This window comes from Hylaeus anthracinus, unplaced genomic scaffold (genome assembly GCF_026225885.1).
Source record: "Hylaeus anthracinus isolate JK02 unplaced genomic scaffold, UHH_iyHylAnth1.0_haploid 12002, whole genome shotgun sequence".
Lineage (NCBI taxonomy): Eukaryota > Metazoa > Arthropoda > Insecta > Hymenoptera > Colletidae > Hylaeus > Hylaeus anthracinus.
In genome coordinates, this window is record NW_026534349.1 from 11,567,776 (window position 1) to 11,587,357 (window position 19,582).

At 40.2% G+C, this 19,582-nt stretch overlaps 1 protein-coding gene across 1 annotated transcript in view; it reads left to right on the forward strand.

The window, feature by feature from the left end:
* The window catches only part of LOC128891840 (neurogenic locus Notch protein), a 355,943-nt gene that overhangs the window by 200,211 nt on the left and 136,150 nt on the right, over positions 1-19,582 (forward strand). Inside the window, exon 6 of the mRNA XM_054151691.1 lies at positions 18,339-18,695. Coding sequence (XP_054007666.1) covers positions 18,339-18,695 — 357 coding nt within the window. The remainder of the gene's footprint in view (positions 1-18,338; positions 18,696-19,582) is intronic.

The window sequence follows — 19,582 nt, forward strand, 5'->3', positions numbered from 1 at the left end:
ACGATTGGCACGCGAAACAACCTGTTGATTGTCTTATACCTGTTGCGCTCGGAGGTCGCTCGTTTTACTCGCGATCCTCGCATACTATCGCGAAACTTTCCCCCCGAGGAATAGTTCGGATGGTTTTTACCTTCCCGGGACGGATATCTTACACGTTTAGGGCAATACCGGTCCTCGTACGAGAAATTTATAGTGTTCACTGTTACCAGTCGTTAAAAGTTCGGTTTGGTACTTTGTTACGAATTTTTTTCGGAATCGTTGATACAATTTTTAGATTTTTGTCACATTTTCGCAAGAGTGTCGCCAACGGATTGGCGAGGCTTTTCTTGTGAGAATGAACCCAACACACAACTTTACTCGAGCTATTTTTGAGTGTATATTATAAAAGGTTTTGCGTTAATATTTTGGCATGGTGTAGCGTTTTGGCTCATTTTCGATCGGAAAACCTTATCGAATCCTTAATTTGTACAAAGTCGGAGAAACTAGCTTGTTTAAAGCCATGAAAACCAAGTTTTTTTTTTTATGGATTTTGATATATTCGATAATACAATATACGATTCGGAGTTTACAAACATTACAATTGAATCAACCGAATCAAAATTAACAAAATTATAAAGATGCAATGATTTTTTCTGTACAACCCAGAGACTATCAATTTCTAGACCCATGAGAACACTATCTTGATCATTTTTGTCGAGTACTATTGTATTAGGCGTATGTATAAGTCCCATAGGTTACGTTCAGATAACTATCACTTTTGATATGACTGGTCAACCTGCCTATAAATAAATAAATAACAGACCGTAGTTTTGTTGACATAACCTCTTTCTTAGCGTGTTATCAAAGTGTACATCTCACGTGGTTAATAAAACAATTCAGCACAAAAACCTACGAAACTTAAACATACACCTAATATATAAATCCAAACTTCGCCAATTTTAGCGCGACTTGCGTATCTGTCGAGATGTGACCTTGATTCCCAACTCTTATCTTATCAAAAAGTCACCGTAATCTCACTCCCAAACCACCGATTCGTATTTCAGATTTCTGTCGACGAACTTGATTTGACGCGTTAAAACCACCTGTTGAATGCTCGCACACCTGTTGCCGGAGGTTTCGCGTTACCTTCTCGTCCCCGACGTTTTCCTTGGCTTCGTTCTCTTCGATCTAATTACAACCCTGCGGATTTGACGTATAATTTAGCCCCTTTGTGCATTTTATCTCGGAACAACGCCGCCGCCACCGGTTTCTGAAGATGGCGTGCTACAAAGTCACCCGGCTCGTGGAGCGGGCTACTTGTTGATTGTTTTGTAGATACCTGTTGCACAAAGATCCGCGCTTCTTTCGTTACTCGCACACGCACCCTTCCCACGGTACTTGGATCTTTTTTAAGGGAAACAACAAGATTGCGAGCGAATAAAACTCGACGGAATATTTTAGCGGATGAGCAACTTTACTTCCGTCGTAATTAACACAAATATCAAACCAGTCGCTTGATGTCTTTCTAAATCATTCAATTATTAACGATGCTTTCATTGCAGATTTCGAGGACATTTATCGGAATGGAGAATTAATTTCATCGATATATTAATTTGTTCTTCCTTTCTTTAATTACAAAGATATAGTTATATGAATAATAGGTATGTGTTGACTTCGGTAGATTTCTTTCTAAACGATGAAGTCGTTTAAGATGTTATTTTCCAGAAGTTCTGTATCTGTTACTCCAAAATTTACATTTGCATAAAGTCCTATTCATCTGGTTACTAAGGTCATCTTTCTTCCTCTAAATACTAACGTGTAATTTATATCCTAAAGTTAACTATTAAAATACACTGAACACAACAAAAACACTGTTCTTTAACGTTGACGATCACTTTACGAAGAGATTGTTAAAGCTTCATCATGATACTCGCTTTGGTAATCAGCTGTATTGTTTTCCCTAAAAACTTCCATTTTCATACTCACAATTCGAATAGTGCATAAGCGTGCAGAACAGTTAACTAGCCTTTAAGCATGCACTCGAAGATCCTGCATGACCCCACCGATGGCTTGGTCCTTTAGCGATAATAGAAGTGAAAGTTCCCATGCTAATAATATCAGGTTAACCCAGACCTCTCTTGAGCTGGTGTAGTTGCCACTGAACGGTCTATCGGCAAAACTAAGCTACACAACAGAACCACAGTTGATTATAAATATAGCACCTTTTATGTTTGAAATATTGGAAGTCAGTCCAGCCTTCCTTGTCCTGACTCGCTAAAGACTCTATCGCCGATAGCCAGACTTTTCTTAATGTAAATATTGAGAATCATTCTAGATAGTCCACTAAAACAACTTACTCGGCTTAGCGCGCTTTCGAATTCAAGGTTCAAGTCCAAGCATCTAGAAACCACCAATTCGGTTAGTAAATATGTAAGATATAATAAAACTTAGAAATTCATTCGTAGCCGCTCTTGCTGGATGTAAACGTCTTCTCGAGTTGTCATTTCACAACCGGTAGTTCCAATTGAGAACGTTCCGAAATATATCGTAACACCAATTTACAATCGGACTTCACCTTCCTCGTCTCGCAATACAACAGAAAAATAATTTAAAAGATAGCAGAAAATGTCTTTGATTACAAAGTCGACCGAAAGAAACTGAATTCTTCTAATTTCTCCAAAAAAATAAAAATAAAGATAGAATTCTACTTAGAGAATTGCTACCTCATCCAAAGAGGATTACAAACACTATTCAATCCTGTCAAATTAAAATGGAACAAAAAAACTACCCTGAAACCCAAGCTATCATTCATCGCTTATGTTAAGATCCATGTTCGTCAGTGGTATCTACAAATAATTTCGTACATCTCTGAAGATCCTTGCTTGCGACCAAGTGGAATAGCATTTCAGGACGCGTCTCTCCAACCGATCCTGCATTTTCCAAACAAACCGTTCCGTTTGCACTTGAATTCATAATAGGACTAAGAGACGTTAACGAGACCATCGAGGACCCCGGTACCATCGTCCACAGTCGCCATGGAGTTTATTTATAGAAGACTCACTTTGGACCCGTCGAAGGAGCCAGTCTGGAGAATCTCTCGTCGTCCGTGATGCGTTCTCGAGCTGTTATGATATACCCAGCTGCGTGTGGCGCGTTTTTCGCGTCCCCGTCCTCCCCGACGCACTCGAAACCCCGAAAAGACATCCCCGGTGGTGATCCCGTGCCGTAGCGTCGTTCCATTCCCAAGGATATCCTCAAATTAGACACTTCGGGAGCGTTCCGTCTCTGCATTATTCATGACTCTTCAGCCGGCATCGCATAAATTTTCTGCTCGGAGTTTGAGACCCTCCCGTGAGACCTTCAGCCATCTCGTGTCTTCTCGAGGGGACAGTAGACAGGGCGATTTCGCAGCGAAAAATCGCTTTTCCTTTCTTTTCCTAGACGATTCGAAGTTTTAGGGAACGATACTCAAAAGGGTTGCGATCAAATTCAGAACTTTCTTGATGTTAAGTCAGGGTGTATCAGGGTTGTAATTAAAAAGGGCGAGGGCCTAAGGAATTTATTAATATAAATAGGTCTCTATTTCGATTATTGTCGACAAAAATTAAAAAGAATAAAATAAATTAGAAATTCAATGGTCGGTAGTTTTAGTGTTGATAGCCAGGAAATGTTGAGACTTAATTTTATTTTTTAGATAAAAGTTGAGTACTGGATGGATAGGAGACACCATAATACATTCTATGTCTTTGTAGTGAACCACTCCAAAGATATAAAGAGAAAAATATTGTAGCTCATCTTTTCTCATTTTAATGACATCGTTGCCGTTGAGAATCAATTTAATCAATTAGTGTACCAACCTTCGAGAACGATCTTCAAAAGGAAACTAATTTGTATCGAAAACAGTACGTGATTACTAGATTGCGGATCTTTATGCAAAATAAAATCTTCGCGAACGTGCCTACAAAAATTGAACTTAAATAAGAATTTTTTTTATTCTGCAAATATTGCAACATGAACTTTACTTTCAATCTTTTTTATATTCTTGCATATTGTTTGCATTTTGTAGGTTCTTGTAAATTCAAATTTCCTGTAAATAGATAAAGATCCACGGTCTAGTGATTACTACCAAGTTAATTATCTTACTTCAATATTACTATACCGCCACTATATGTGTTTATACCGAAGAGGCCCCAAAACGTAAGATCAAAACATACAACAAAGAGAATTAAACGCAGCTTACAACCAACTGCAATCTATTTTCAGAAAAGAAAGAATTGCAAGTATATCAGATTGTCACTTTAATCTTGAAATCGTGTCCTCGATCGAGGTCCCAATATATTAAAATAGAGCGAGGACAGCGCTGCGCAATCTCTACAAAGAAAATTGCCGATTTGCATTCCGCGCTCGCTTGGCCCGAAGATTTCGCGGGGGAACTCATGGTTGGAAAAGTGGATCCGGTTTGGTAACGATAGGGTTGCTCGGTTCGCGGTTTCGTGCCCCCGTACCCGAAAACGTCCCCCAATCGCGATCAGGCCCCGAGTGAGTGCATTAAGGCCCTGGGGGCGCGCAGTCCCGACGCCCGGATCTCTTTCCATCCTCCTTCGTTTCGTTTCTCGTCCCTCCTCATCCTCCACCTTCGTTTGGACCCGTCATTAACCGGGGACCCTCCTCTTGGTGAAGCCATTACCCATTCAAATTACGCTTATCGGTGGGTCCTTTCTCGAGTACGTGTACCTTTTAAGGTCCCAGAAAATGGACGAAGAGCCGATGGGGCCCGAACGGGAGATGAAAAAGAGTAAAAAGGTCTAAAGAGGAGAAACGAAGAGGTATTAAGACTCACCCGGTGTACAAATCACGCCTGGTGTGCATCGTTGTGCATTATTGCTGGTCCAGCTTGTTGCTCGTGGACAACAGGACTACCTGCAGATAACGTCCCGTTTCTTCTCTCGCCTTGGGCCTCTCGTGTCCTCCTGCTCGTCTCACCCTCTATCCCGATTCTGTCTCTTATGAATTATTTCGCCTCTCACGTCAGCTCTATCTCCGTTCACTTTCGAGCAAAGTGCTCTCCACCGCTCCCAAAACGTCCGGTCCTCCTTTCGACGCGTACACGTGTGTCCTCGAGATACCATCGACGGGAAGAGGCTGTCGAAGCGAATCGAGGCGGTCCCTGTACCCTGTGAACATCGAGATAGGTGGATGTTTGGCTTGTGGATCGGATGATAGGGACTCGAGTGCAACTGGTGGTTACAGACATTTCAGATTGATCTGTCAACGATGGAATTTTTGGGTTAGGCAAGTGCGAAGAGTATGTAGACGGGTTAACTCGTACTTCAGGTGATACAAAACGGAGTGTATTTGGAATTTTTAACCGACTTCGAAAAGGAGGAAGTTACTCAATACGACATGTGTACATTTTACAGATGGGGGTTGTAATTAGATTAGAATCTATGATTGGTAGCGATGGAATTTCAGGATTATTCATCTGTCATGATTGGAACAAGTGATTTGTAACGGGACTTACGTGTTAGTTAGTTTTAGTTTGTTGATTGGGTTTAGAGTTTAATTGGCAGCTGTATGGTCCAGATGTTGCGATCAGAGAAAATGATTTAAAGTACAGTGTACGTGAAATTTTAGTTTATAGATCGATGATTATATTTGGAGTTTATTTAGGAGCTACGAAAGTTTAACATCCCTTGATCATGATGAAATTTGGCCAGGTATCTAAGTTTAATGACAGGATTAAATGGTACGATATGAAATACATGAAATTTTAGTTTATAGATTGGATGAATGAGTTTAAAATTTAAACTGTAAAATCCTTATGGAGTACCTGCGAGTGTGAGGATCATCCAGGTGTTACGACAGAATTAAATGGTTCAAAATGAGACCCGAGAAATTTTAGATTCAATGCTCAGATGATCAAAATCCAAGTTCAACTGGAAGTTGCAAACTCGTAGCTTCTTGATAAAATTTTAGAAACAATTTTAGAACTGTTTAGCTACAACGAGTTGCCCAAATGTACAAAATGGAACATCAAGTACGCTCAATTAAAATTTCAAGAATCGTACGATTGGATGGAAACACTGAAACGATCAGTTCTAGACCACTGTTCTGTAACTGCCAACCAAAGCACTGACTCGTTTACGACCTAACAGGTAGCAGTTACAGCGGTAGTAGAAGCGTTCACTGGTATACTAATGCGTTTTTATGGCAGTCGATGAAATCCAGGTCTCGAGGAAACTAGCGCTACCGTTTTATCGGAGCGATGCACTCGTTGGGTTGGGAATTGTTATGGCATACGGGTCTCTAAGGGCTCCCTAATCATTACCCTCTTAGCGGCTGTTTGGGAATTCTAACAAGCGTGCAAAGCATTTTAAGGCCTCGCATCGGTTCGTTAGAGGTCTAACGAGGGGCGAATCGCATTGCAATAATTACTCCTTACATGGGCATGAATGCGCACCGCTTGTCCACTGCTCGAGATGGATGGCGATCGTTGGCCATTTGTAAAGTAGCGCTAATCCGCTAATAAGCTCCACTCTGTATCGCGATTGTGTTTTCCACGTTTTGTTGACTTCATTCCTTACCTTGATCACGCTTGCAACTCTAGCGCTCTTCTTAATTAACGAATTTTCTGTGTACTTTTGCACGAACAACATCTGTCTTTGAATGTTTACTAAATCAGCGACTGAAGAGGTTGAGTTATTTTTTAAAAAATGATTTAGAAGGGCTAGTTCGAATATAACACATTCATGTGGAAGAAAAAGCTTCGGACACGTGTAAGATCGGCAGGATTTCTGGAACGCTCCTTCCTCCTGGAAGGATGTCAATCTAGTATACTTAATATTGTAGCTTAATACCTATTACCAGATATTTTGCGAATAATTAAAACTGTGAAATACCAAATTTAAAAAATTAGACCTACATACTCCAAACTTTTTTCCAAAGTCACTCAATTATTGACAACGTTTTCACAGCAATTTTTGGGAGACAATTACAATCAACATCACCAAGAAGTGACTTTTGTTCGTTATCTCCTATTGGAATGAACTTTTGCCCATATCTAAAATATGTTAGAGATATTTTTAGAAAAATACTTGTTTGGAGCATCATAGGCATGCACGACGCCCAGAGCATTCGAGTATCACGTTATTTGGCGAATTTGAGGATAAGTCAATCATTCTCTCTGTTTGATGGGCGACAGGTGCTTATACGCGTTTCGCCGCGGTGCAAGACCCACGTGGCTCAAATAATTATAACGTTCCGCCAACACAGCGCACTTACGGCGACGGACAAATAATTTTTCCATGGGCACCCCCGTGACGTGCTCGTGGCCACCCGGTGCCTGCCATGGTTTTTGGTGGGGAGGCACGGGCCGCCGCTAACCTTCCTCCACGCTTCGTAGGTCCCAATGGGCCCCAGTGGCTCTCATCCCGCCTTCATCCATCACGTTTCCGAAATTCCGGGACAAGGACACACCATATGGTGAAACGAAACGCGTCACTTCCGCGTCTTACGTTTTCTTTTCTTCATGAAAGGACTCAAGGAAAGATCTCACCCGAGGAGAGATTGCTCCATTTCGTAGCCCCGTTTCTGTTGTATAAATCGTCGTCTACGGATGGTTTAACGATTAGATTCCTCGGTATTTCGGACTTGGTATAGGCTTGCTTCAAGAAAATATATGAAATCACTCTGACTTATATTATATACTTCTTGATGTTATTCGAGCACTTTTGTAAGTTTTATGCTTTGTTTAGGAGGTATCGATCAACAGTTTTGTTAAATTTCTGTCTCGTATGAATGAAGAATATTCTATTCTTTCTTTTCTGTACTTACGAGAACAATGCTTCTGTCACTTTGCGTTATCTGCTTTATTTAGATGAGAAATACCTACGAGTAAAACGTATTTAAATAACACACGAGAAAAGCAAATTAAAATTCGATAAAATTAAATTCATTTTTAACTTCTCCAATTAAATACATTGGCTTAGGAATCGCTGTGTTTTTTTTTAGGATATCCTTTCAAGAATCACAAATGAATGTTTCATATTTATACCTACAATATTTTAAATTTTAGCTACTTTCCCCGTTCCCTCATAAATATTTATTTCATTACCGCATAATTTAGCAACTGATTCTTTTCAGAAATCACGATTTAGAAAAACATCACCAAAAGTGTTTACTTAAAGAACAGACATACAATCTTCGAGCACAATCGCTAATCGTGGGACTAACGATTCAATGTACATATATAAAAACGAGCACAACTTTTATCCTAATACTTTTGTTATAATCAATCAAAGATAAACAACAGTTTGGACCGATGATTCCAGTAAAATTTGAATTTGACCGTGAAATATTATGAACAAGTAAAGATTCGATCATGGGTGAAGTAAACATCACGAAGAAATAGCAATACGTTCTTTCTATTGGCATTATCGTCATCCTTACTCGAATAAGATCGTATTCTCGTTCCCGATCACGTAACACCTTTCGATTTCCATTATTTCCATTTCAAAACGTGCAATTAGACCGCAATAAAATTGACCGATAATAATTTCGCTCGTTTTGAGGTATTTTCTCGCGACCGACGCCTCTAACGATGGCCTTTTTGCGTGCACGGTGAAACGCTGTTGGAGCGTGAAAGCAGGAAGTCAGGTTCCCTGGGTTCACGGTGCCAGAAATTGAGCGCCACTGGCTTCGACACAGTCGGCGGCATGAGAATTTTCCCACAGTCCCCGCCACATGGCCTGCGGCCGACGCACACCCGCTCTCGCGACGTTGCCACACCTCTGCTCGGCTGAGAGGCACTGTGTTGCCCTGTTGATAAAGCAAGAGAGAGACAGAACGAGAGGAGAGAGAGGGAGAGAGAGAGAGAGAGGGGCGATGGAGAGAAGGAGGGGGAGAGCGAGAGAGAGCAGGGTCGGCGGAGAAGGGCGAAGCTGGGAGATAGATCTGAGAAAGGAAGGAGTGAATGAGAAGCAGAGGGAGTGGGGGTGGGGGTGGATCAGTGACAGAGGAAAAGAGAAAAGGTGAGGCTGAGAGAGAGAGAGGAGAGCGTATGATTGGGTGAGCGTGCACCGCGAAGGGAGAGACTGAGACGGGGAATCGAGCCGCGAAAGAATAAGATGCCTGGAGAAAGGTGAAAGAGGACAGACGTATAACGAGAACGAGAGGGATAAAACTCCTTTGCGCAATTAGGAAAAGGCTGTACGGAGAACGCGAACCAAGATGACTGGAGAATTTTCGTTTCCTAGCTGCGCATAATCGTATCAGTTGGGAGCTGTTGACAGAGAAAGAAGGAAATGAAATAGTATTTCTTGGATTTTTTGCACTTTTATTCGTGCTCGAAATTAAAAAAGATCAATTTTGATGAATTTTTGTATGAGTTATCGAGGGTGTATAGAGTGTATGAACATGATTGGTCGTCCCTCGAATACAATTTCAGATTAGTTGTAGTAGATGTTTCGTACTTCTTCATCCTTGATGTAGATCAAATTTTGATAAGTTCTACTTCACTCGAAACATTTCTGAAACATTGTCAACTAGGTGTAATTAAAAACAGTTCGAATATCTCGGTGTTACAATGAAACATATGAAAGTTTTTAATCGGTACTAGTAGTGGACCGCTACTTCACCGCTTTAAAGTTTGGTCGCCGTGGCCGTTCACTAGAGCCGAGGATACGAAACGAAAAGACAACGTAAGAGAGCCATCTATCGCTAGTAATCCATCAAATACTATCATAATTTGATGGTTTAATTTGATATGCAAGATAAGACATGTTCAGTATTTTAGTCTTAAAATATATTCAAGAAACATGGTTTAGAAAATGTTGCTCCAAAAATAAATACACAAAGAAAATGATTAGGAAAAAGATAGAAGCACAGAAAAGGATTGTAAAAGTGAAAAGAGGAATCGTATTTGAATGAAATATGAGAGTCCTTCGTGGTCCTTCCTATCCGAGTTTTTGAAATTTCATCATTTCCCTAGGAAACAATGGCGTCGCGTTACAGATCGGAAGAACGCTTACTAGTTCGACGCTGAGGAAACAGAACGATATCCTCGTGGTAAAGAAGCCACACGATGGTGCAGTGAGGTCAAAGGGTTTCTAACTTTTTTTTCGGCGTGAGAACTTGGACAAGAATGCGTATTTTAGGAATTTTCGATGACTGTATAAAAGTTGGTTTTAAATATCCCATGTAGTTTTCCGATTACACTAATCTACATTCGTTAGAAATAAAAAGTGCTCCATATAGGAAGACTTAGTTTGTTATTATAAAACACAAAAATTGCTTAAAGATTTTCTGAAAGAAGGATTGTAAAAGACCCGAACTCAATCTCATCATTTCCATCATTCTTATTCTGACACATAGAATTACCTCTTATCTGTTCAAGATTAGGTGAATTAGAAATTGCTTCTTCTTTTGCTCAGCTTTGATACTTTGTTGCAAGTTACTAATTCGGTTGGCAATGCAATTAACTAACGCTAAATAAGTGATAAGACAAGTTCATGGAAATCAAAACTTATCAGTAAGTTGTTATCAATATTCTCCTGCGCAGCTTGAGTTTTATCTTTCCTCTAATCCGTGCACTTCAATAAGTTAACGTCAGTTGCCGACCATCCTGTACGAAAATCGATCGAAAAAGCATCCACAATCACGCTGAAAAGATCGATTTCGGTCGAAAGTATCTGAGAAGCCAGGTCGAAAACCGTGAATTCCGTTGAAACGTTCAGACAGGTTTGCATTGATCGGTCGGTCCACGGACAAACACTCCGTTGCTCGATCTTCGTTTTTTTTTTCCTCCCATGGTCGAAACTCGGTTCCTTCCGAAGGTGAATGAAATCATTCCAAGTACCCTGAACCGCCGACTAATTGCCAGCGCTTTACAGGATTCTCGAAATTCCAGTTCGAGTGTTCGACCTTGCTGACTGCGCGGGCTCGCGGTATCCTCTTCAACTACGAAAAGGATACCCTCGAGTGGTCGTTTCCCATCATTACACGGCCAGACTCGAAATAACGATAAATATACTATAGTTTTTGTCGGCTGGTACGTCCATTAGGCAGAAATTACGGAACCGTGAACATAATTGACCGGCATCTAGCCGCGCGCCCGGTCTTTGAACCATGAGGCTAGACCAGGCACGGGCGAACGTAGATAAAAGTACTATCTAGATACAAATCTCGAACAATAGATAAACAATAGAAAAAAACCATAGATACTGTTTTAGTATCAATATTTCATCATTTTAGATAGTTATATTGTCAGGTATCTCACTTTAGACGAATAAGATTTTTTTAATAAATCCAATTGAATGGATTTTTGGTACTCGCTAAAAGTCTATGTTAAGATACAAAAGTAACTACAGGTTAACGAAGCGATATAGAAATGATCACAATAGAAAGATAACGAAGACCAAATAAATTCAGTTGAATGAAATAAATAACAACATCTCAATTACAAACAAATGGAATACATATGATTCCACAAATTGAAATTCAATCAAATTAATTTCTCTTGAATAACAACGACTAATCCAGTCCAGCATCCGTACAGCAAGCTCGAAAACTAATCTTAATCGTATTCCCTCGTGTATAATTGGCCTAGCCTATCCCTAGCGTATTAAACAAAAATCGAAGTTGGGACCAGGTAATATTCGAAGCGTTGTCCGAATCGTCGAAAAAGGAGCAAAGAGAGCGAAGAGGAACAGGGCGCGCAGAATTTATACCGGTGTTCCGCTCGTTACGGCCCTGCATCTGTAACGAAGTAACGGATACGTATCATTCGTCGAATAGGGCCCGCGCACGCACCCAGACACTCACTGAAAACTCGCACAGATTCACACGCACGCGTCCCATTCGCTCGGATTGCTCGGATCTGGGGTGAGGCTCATGAACAATTGCAATTATGGGCCTTCGTTCAAGTTGATTTATAAGTGGTGGAGCCATTCCCTACTTGTCCATCGCACCCACACGGCCAGCTTCCACCTCGCGTAATCTCCCTTCGAGTTCTGCCCCCCTTTTTCCTCTCTTTTTGCTTTTTATTCATACTCGCGAATCATCGCGGTCGATCTGCTACTTTTCTACTAGCGGGCAACGCGCGCGCGCGCGATCACCAAGGCCCATCGTGCCCTGCTCGACGTTGGAACACGATAGAACCTGCCTCGAGGGTTTGGCAGAATTCCGGGAACAAGAGGGTCGTCCCTTATGGAAATAAGCCCTCGTCATTAGTGGGGGAGACTCGGGATCCTTCTTAAACACTCGCAGCCTCACGAAGAGTGCGATCTGTATTTATATGCATAATCGCCCTTAGGATTTTCTCTCTAACCGTCCGGTATGGACTATGCACTCGTTCAGACACGAATTTTGTATAATTAACGAAAGATAAATAAACTTTTATGCCGCTTAGTGATAATTGGAATTTGAATGGAGAGTTGAAATACATTATGTATTATATTTAACCTCTATGCTGGATCATGTTTTGCTGATGTGTTTTTGCACCAGTTTTTCACATGTCTATAAATGTCATTAGTATTTGTTTTAAGCTGTATATGACATACAAATATTCGATAATTCAACGATGTGCTTACTACTGTATGATATAAATATTTTAAAGGATTATTCTAAATATGAATCATCAATCACCAGTGTCCATTATGGGACACATCTTGTTATCACTACGAGTACCAAAAGTAACGAATACCTCTCTAACAAACTACTATATTTTGTAATTGGAGAGGAAAGGAGCAAATCACTTTATGATGTATTTTATTAATTGCTATCAAACTTGCCAAAAGTATAAATATTCCTTAGAAACATTTAATCTTCGAAATACAACTGAAAAGTATGAAATAATCAAAATTCACCATCGTTTTACACGAACAACAGCTCAACTAAAACCTATTCTCGACGTCTTAACAAACCACATCAAACTTAAAGGAATGCTCCAAAATAGAACATAAGCGTAATCGACGTAACGTCTCCCTGGCGTTTAATTTGCTCTCCAATCGTCCCGCAAGAAAGAAAATTCTAGAAGTTAGACGAAAAACCCCGGCTATTCGTGTTCAACGGCAGGAACGAGGAACAAGAAACTCGAAGGCGAGTAACCTACGAACGCCGCTATGCATCCGGGCCGAATCGATTGCCATTAATATCGATACCGGTCAGGACAAAAGGGGGACCCTCGGAGTCACCCTGAAAAATACACGTATTTGCAGGGCGATCCGTTCCGCGTTCGTATCCGCGTCCTTTCATCGGCCGGTTTCTCCCTTTTTGCGTCGTGCTCTTAACAGGAAAGGGGAACGCGTCCAAAAAACCGTCATCCCTGTTTTCATGAAACACTATGGTCGTATAACTAATAAGGAAGTCACATGAATGGTCACGCGTCGATTTTAACACAAGAATCACCATCGAGTCAATTTGATACAAGTACATATGTCGGACTGCTTTTTCGAATTACTCGATGATTAATAAATTGATTTGCTCCTTCCCTCTCTGATTCCAAAATATAGCAGTTTGTTAAAGAGGTATTCGTTACTTTTGGTACTCCCAGTGATACAAGATATGCCCCATGATGGACACTGGTGATTGATGATTCAAATTTAGAATAACCCTTTAAAATTAATTGGTCGTTATGACTACGAGTAATTTTTGTTTAAAGATCGCACGGGGAGAAGATTATAAATTGAAAACGTACAATGTTCCAAGCAAAGCAATTAGTTTTTTGTCTGGTACTATCGGTACCCTTTGTAGATTGAACTAGAGACTTACCTAATTATTTATGTCTTAAAATATGTTCTTAAAATATGAACAAATCCATCTGCAGTGGCCTTCAGGGATTCCTTATGGATCCAAGGAAAAACAAATCCAAAAGAATATCTGAAAACTGACGCTCCCATACTGTCGTAAAATACTCCCTTCTATATTTGAAAGCAAAGATCCAGCCAGCATAGCAACTAAAAATCATCAGCCTATTGGTCTCTCCGCTTAACCTTCGCAACATGATTGCGCCTCGAACAAAAGTAAACGAGGAAATCCGGGTAAATGTTTCGCGATCGATGGAAGAAGACGTCTCTCTCTCCCGATGCCCGCAGACTTACACGCAACGCTCGCACACACGTGCCTTTTCTCCCGTCTTTATCTATCGGTGTCAGTTGCTGGCCAACGATGAATATCTGCTCGCGAATCATAGTTACCAACTCTAATGGCGCGCATAATTTATGCTCGATAGAGCGGTTAACTAAACTTCGTATGCATCTGCACTCGTTCACGAGGCGTACACACGTCGCTGACGTGAGCTAGAGTTTCGTTTCTGGCTGGAAAAAAAAATGGCTGGAGAGAGCCTATACGTATGTATAACCCACGGCCACGACGTTATTATACCGGGACCCAACAAAGGGGCGAGTGGGGGTGGGGGTGGGGGGCGGCGGCAACATTAATATTAAAGCGATGCAAAAGTAAATCGGCCGTTTCGCGTGCGCCATTATCCAGCTGGGGAACATAGAACGCCGTGATTCCGCACAGGTTCGGAGAAATAATTTTACAGTCGAATCTTAACTAGCGTGTTCGACGATTTAATATAAATATACGACAGAGGGGATCACGATCGTCGATTCACCATAGGCGAATCGTAAATCCGATGGGATCGTGTCTCGATACTGGGAGGGTCTTCGAGTAGCGATTCGACTTATTCAATGACGTAGGTCGTATTTTATAATGCGTAGACGGGGTGCTAGGTACGTAGAAACAAACGAGTTATTTTTATTATAGATTATTTTTGTTATTAATGTATATTTATTTTTTTAGCAGAAATTTAATGCCGAAGTGGTTTCACGAGAAGAGATCGTACAATTAAAACATATTCGTATGTTGTGAAAGTGGGACTCAGTTCTGTTTGAATGGATTTAAAAATTACCAGATTTAGTTGAGGGACAAATTTTAAACGATTTGTAGTTCGTATTATTTAAATTATATCAGCAATGTAGAGTATATGTTGTGTCGCTTTAATACTAAAGTATATTGGAATCGCAAATGACGGTAATTTTTTTATGAAAGCAACCATACCCTCGTGTGTTCATCTCTCTCAAAAAGGTTAAAATTCTAAAGTAACATCTAGTACCTGATATTCCAAAGCAATTAAAAGTGATTGAAATATTCTAAAGTAGTATACGAAGAACATCGAGAAAAACGAGTAAACCGTTCGTATCACCTGTGTACAAGTCGTTTAAGGACTTCTTTCCGTCGTGGTTTTTTTTTTTTTTTTTTTTTTTTTTTTTTTTTTTTTTTTTTTCTTTGCTTCGAGTGAAATTGCCACCGAAAAGCGATTTCACGACGCGCAACAGATGGTTACGCTCGTCGGGGCTTCGCGTCCGAATTTCAGCACAGATTCGAAACTGGAATTTCAAGGAGGTTTCCCTTCTTGAGTTACCGGATTACAGGGGACCCTGCTCACCAGTTTACACGCTACCGTGAGACTTTTACATCGTAAAATCCAAATTATAATACTTTCCTGGCCGCGAATTTGCACAGTCACGTCGGGCCCTATGCGTTTACGTGCACGCGTCCCTGAAACGTCTCGCCCTCCTCCACTTTTTCTGCCTGCGTTTCAATTATTATTATTAACATCAACGGTCTTCGAATATCTCGATACAGAAAAAATATATGGCGTAGCAGACAGATCATAGCAATTAGGAAATTTAAATTTGATTCGCAGTACTTGTCGTAGTAGTTGAATTTATTTAATCAGGCATTTTATAGAGGTATTTTATATACTTTAGTATGTGTATATACTAATATGAAATTCTAGTTATTTCATGTATTCAATGGTTATACTGTATCTATCTTGTAATATTCTTTCATTTTACGGTGACAGCAGAATCTGAACATTTTTAATATTATTATTTGATCAAATGTTTCAAAAATTAAAATATAATGTCTGTCCCAATATAAAGTGATAAAAAGCACTTATGAAATGGTAGGTGTAGCGAACGATAAGAGTATTTGATACTAAGGGCAATTATTACCAACTAGTAATATTGTTGTACACCGTTTCATAAAATATATTCTGCGCACATCTTGCATATAGCTTTCTTATAACTTGCATAAAATCTCCAATCTACCGAGAAGTCACGAAAAGCGCTATGGTTATCAGGATCCGTTAGACGTAGATTTTAAATATTTACTTTACCTGGCCGAAAAAGGCCCATAAAAAGCCGAGCGGTCGAAAGCAGGAGGTTTCCAGTCGGCTTGCAAATAATCCCCAACGTCATGCTACGTCGATCTTCCCGATCTTCTAGTCGCTCGCTTCTTTCCTATGAAGCTGTTTTTCCGACGCTTCAATGTACCACGGTGATTTTCGTTTTAATTAAAGGGTATCGCGTTCTTGCACCTTCGTCACGAATTTTTCTTGAATATTTCTTCCGTTTAACGGTCACGATTTTGTTCCGCGGTGCACGGTGTTCAAGTCGATCATCGAACTTTTACCGATCCATTTGCTTACTGTTTCTCTCGAGTGACTCCAGCCTGGTTCCCACCAGGGACGGGCAAATTCTTGTCTAGGCAAAAGTCACGAGTAAACGATCTGAAAACGTCTTTCAGTGGCTCACTTTGTTCGTTTTTTAACAGAATTTTGAAGAGAATTAAGTAGAATAAAATTGATTATATAAAATTATACCAATAGAACTACTTTCTCTTTGGGACTGATTTAATTAAGAGTCGAAATTGAATTATGAATCGATATTATCATTTTATTATTAATATCGTTAGTATGACGGTTTTCGTACATTCTTAATTATTACTTCATAAAATTATCAGAGTCCAGCTATAATTCAATTTTTGATCAGTCATCGATGCTAATAATTTTAAAGACCGTCATCTTTTTAATAGAAAAAATTGTTATGTAATATACTTTCGCAATTATACCCAACTGCGTTATTATAGCGTACTAAATTTGCTTGACGTGCATCTAACGTGTATGAATTCCCCATTAAAGTGGCGACTGCTGTTCTCTTACAACGACTACTAAATCGTCGAGCAATATTTAAACATCGGAACAGTGCATTGATAGTGGGTATCAACTTTTATTTTGCATAAATTGTCGGTTACATTGAGCTATCGTTTTCACGGTTATCGAGGTTCATCTCTTCATCTCGATGCTCCTCTTGTTGCTCCCTCCTCCTATCCAGCCATAAACTCGCCGAACAATAAAACCGCTCGTGTATCTGTAGTTTCGCTTTAATATAACAATTTCTCTTTTTTTCCTTCCCGAGGAACGTACAAGACTTACACGGCAATGTAGCGGAGTAATGGCTTCTCTTTATAACCGTAACGATTCTCGATGTAATCAGGGTAGTAAGACGTATTGTACGCTCTGTGTGGTTTTACCACCGCGATTTTCTGTTTGTCTTTCGATGTTTCCAGCCTGATAAAAGGCTTGCGACTAAACAATGTTATGCAATCGAATCGTAAAACGATACATGCTGACGTCGTAAAGTACTCTCGACGAGCTGTTCGCCCTGTATTTCGCTGAATTTCCGACCGATGATAGGAGAGCAAAAAATGTGGCCGTAATAAGTACGATGATTGGGTATTTAATTTAATGTTCGGAAATGAATGTTCTTTTTAAGAATCACGAGCAGAAATGGTGTATCGTTTAATTATTGTAATTCGAACTTAATGTAATTACAGTTTAAAATTTAATCATCAGCTAGAATTCATTTTCAATTGATCATCGTTCAAGCCATCGGCACCGGGGTGTGTTGTCTTTTTCATATAAATTAATTAAGTATGTCTTTTTAAGATTACTCGATTATTAGCGATTCTTTCTCCATCATTTTGAATTAATTAAATCGATGAATTTAATCTGTCCTTATCCTCACTGTTCTTCTTTCGTTACGCTTCCAAAATTTGTATAGCATTAAGTGTCTAATATGGATCTTATCCATACTTTATTATTCCATCCTATAAGGTTCACCTAGTTTTTTTTTTCTCAAAATTTTTACAATAAGCACATTAAATATCAATATACCTAACTAATGTATACATACGAGGTGCTATCATAGACCAGCCTAGTTTTTTTCAAAATTGAATAATGAACACATTAAATATCAATATGTCTAACTAGTGTATATACAGTACTATCGTAGAGGTACTATCGTAGACTAGAATTATAATACGTAAAATTATTGTCAGTGGATGTCATTGTTCTCAAAATATGAAATAAAAGAACAACACTTCTTATATGTACCCCTAATGGCATTACAGCTTTTGCTTACCGCTATCCACTTATATTTTTTTAACTTCGCGCGATTTAAACCTACCAGCATGAATTTTCTAATCTAAGCGACGGGTTTCGTCTGTTTCAGGATTCCGAGGCGAGCAGTGCGAGGAGAACATCGACGACTGTCCAGGAAATCTCTGCCAGAATGGCGCGACCTGCATGGACAGAGTGAACGAATACTCCTGCCTGTGTCCGCCGTCGTACACGGGCACGCAATGCGAGCTGGACGTGGACGAGTGCTCGGTGAGACCGTCGTTGTGCCACAACGGTGCCACATGCACAAATTCCCCAGGCAGCTACTCCTGCATATGCGTGAACGGCTGGACCGGGCCGGACTGCAGCGTCAACATCGACGATTGCGCAGGTGCCGCTTGCTTCAATGGTGCGACCTGCATCGACCGTGTTGGCAGCTTCTATTGTCAGTGCACCTACGGAAAGACCGGTAAGCCCATCGAAATTAACTGTTCGACTTAAGGGGTTCACCAACTTTACGCGTGTACTACTAATGACCTTCTAAAATCGTTCGGTTATTAAAATTGCAAATTTACTGTATGTAGTGCTGCAATTTTTGGTACAATTATCGTAACAAAGAATTAACTTGATCGACAAATTTGTTTGCTCTTTCTCCCTTTAATTACGAAGACATAGTTGTATTTATAATAGGTAAACGTCGATCTCGGTAGTTCTAGTGTTAACCCTTTGCACTCGAGAGGTGACTCTCAGTCACCGCTAGGTTTTCTTTAAGTGTAATTTCTTTGGAACTCGAAATGCCAATAAAACGATTGTCGTCGAGGCAAAGGTGACCCGATTTTCAAATCTCAAATAAGAGAATGCCAAGAAAGCATCTCGAGTTGCTGGTAGATAAAAAAAACGGGCCTCGAGTGCAAAGGGTTAAAATGATTTGAACAACGAGCTATGGATAATTTCAAGTCACAAAGTTGACAGACCCAAATAAAGTGCATTCTAAATTCGCTCCAATCTTCCCTAACTGCACATTTCTAATATATTACTCTGTATACAATAAAAACGATCCCCTGATATAAATACAGATACGTCACCGTAAGCTAAATAATTATATCCATTCGCGCCATTATGAACGAGCTTCGTTGAATAAGCTCGAATGAGCTTCGAACGACGAGGTGAACGCGTTTCTGCGAATCGCGGCGATTAGCTCGCCAGTCGCCTATGGCCGATAACGAGGCCGTGGCTCGAATCGCGTCGGCATTTATGCATCTCGACTGCATCGGCAGGCAGGGCATCTGCACGTGCAACAATATGATGCAGCCTCCGTGCGGACGCAGAAGGGTCCCTCGGAATCCCGGGATTCCG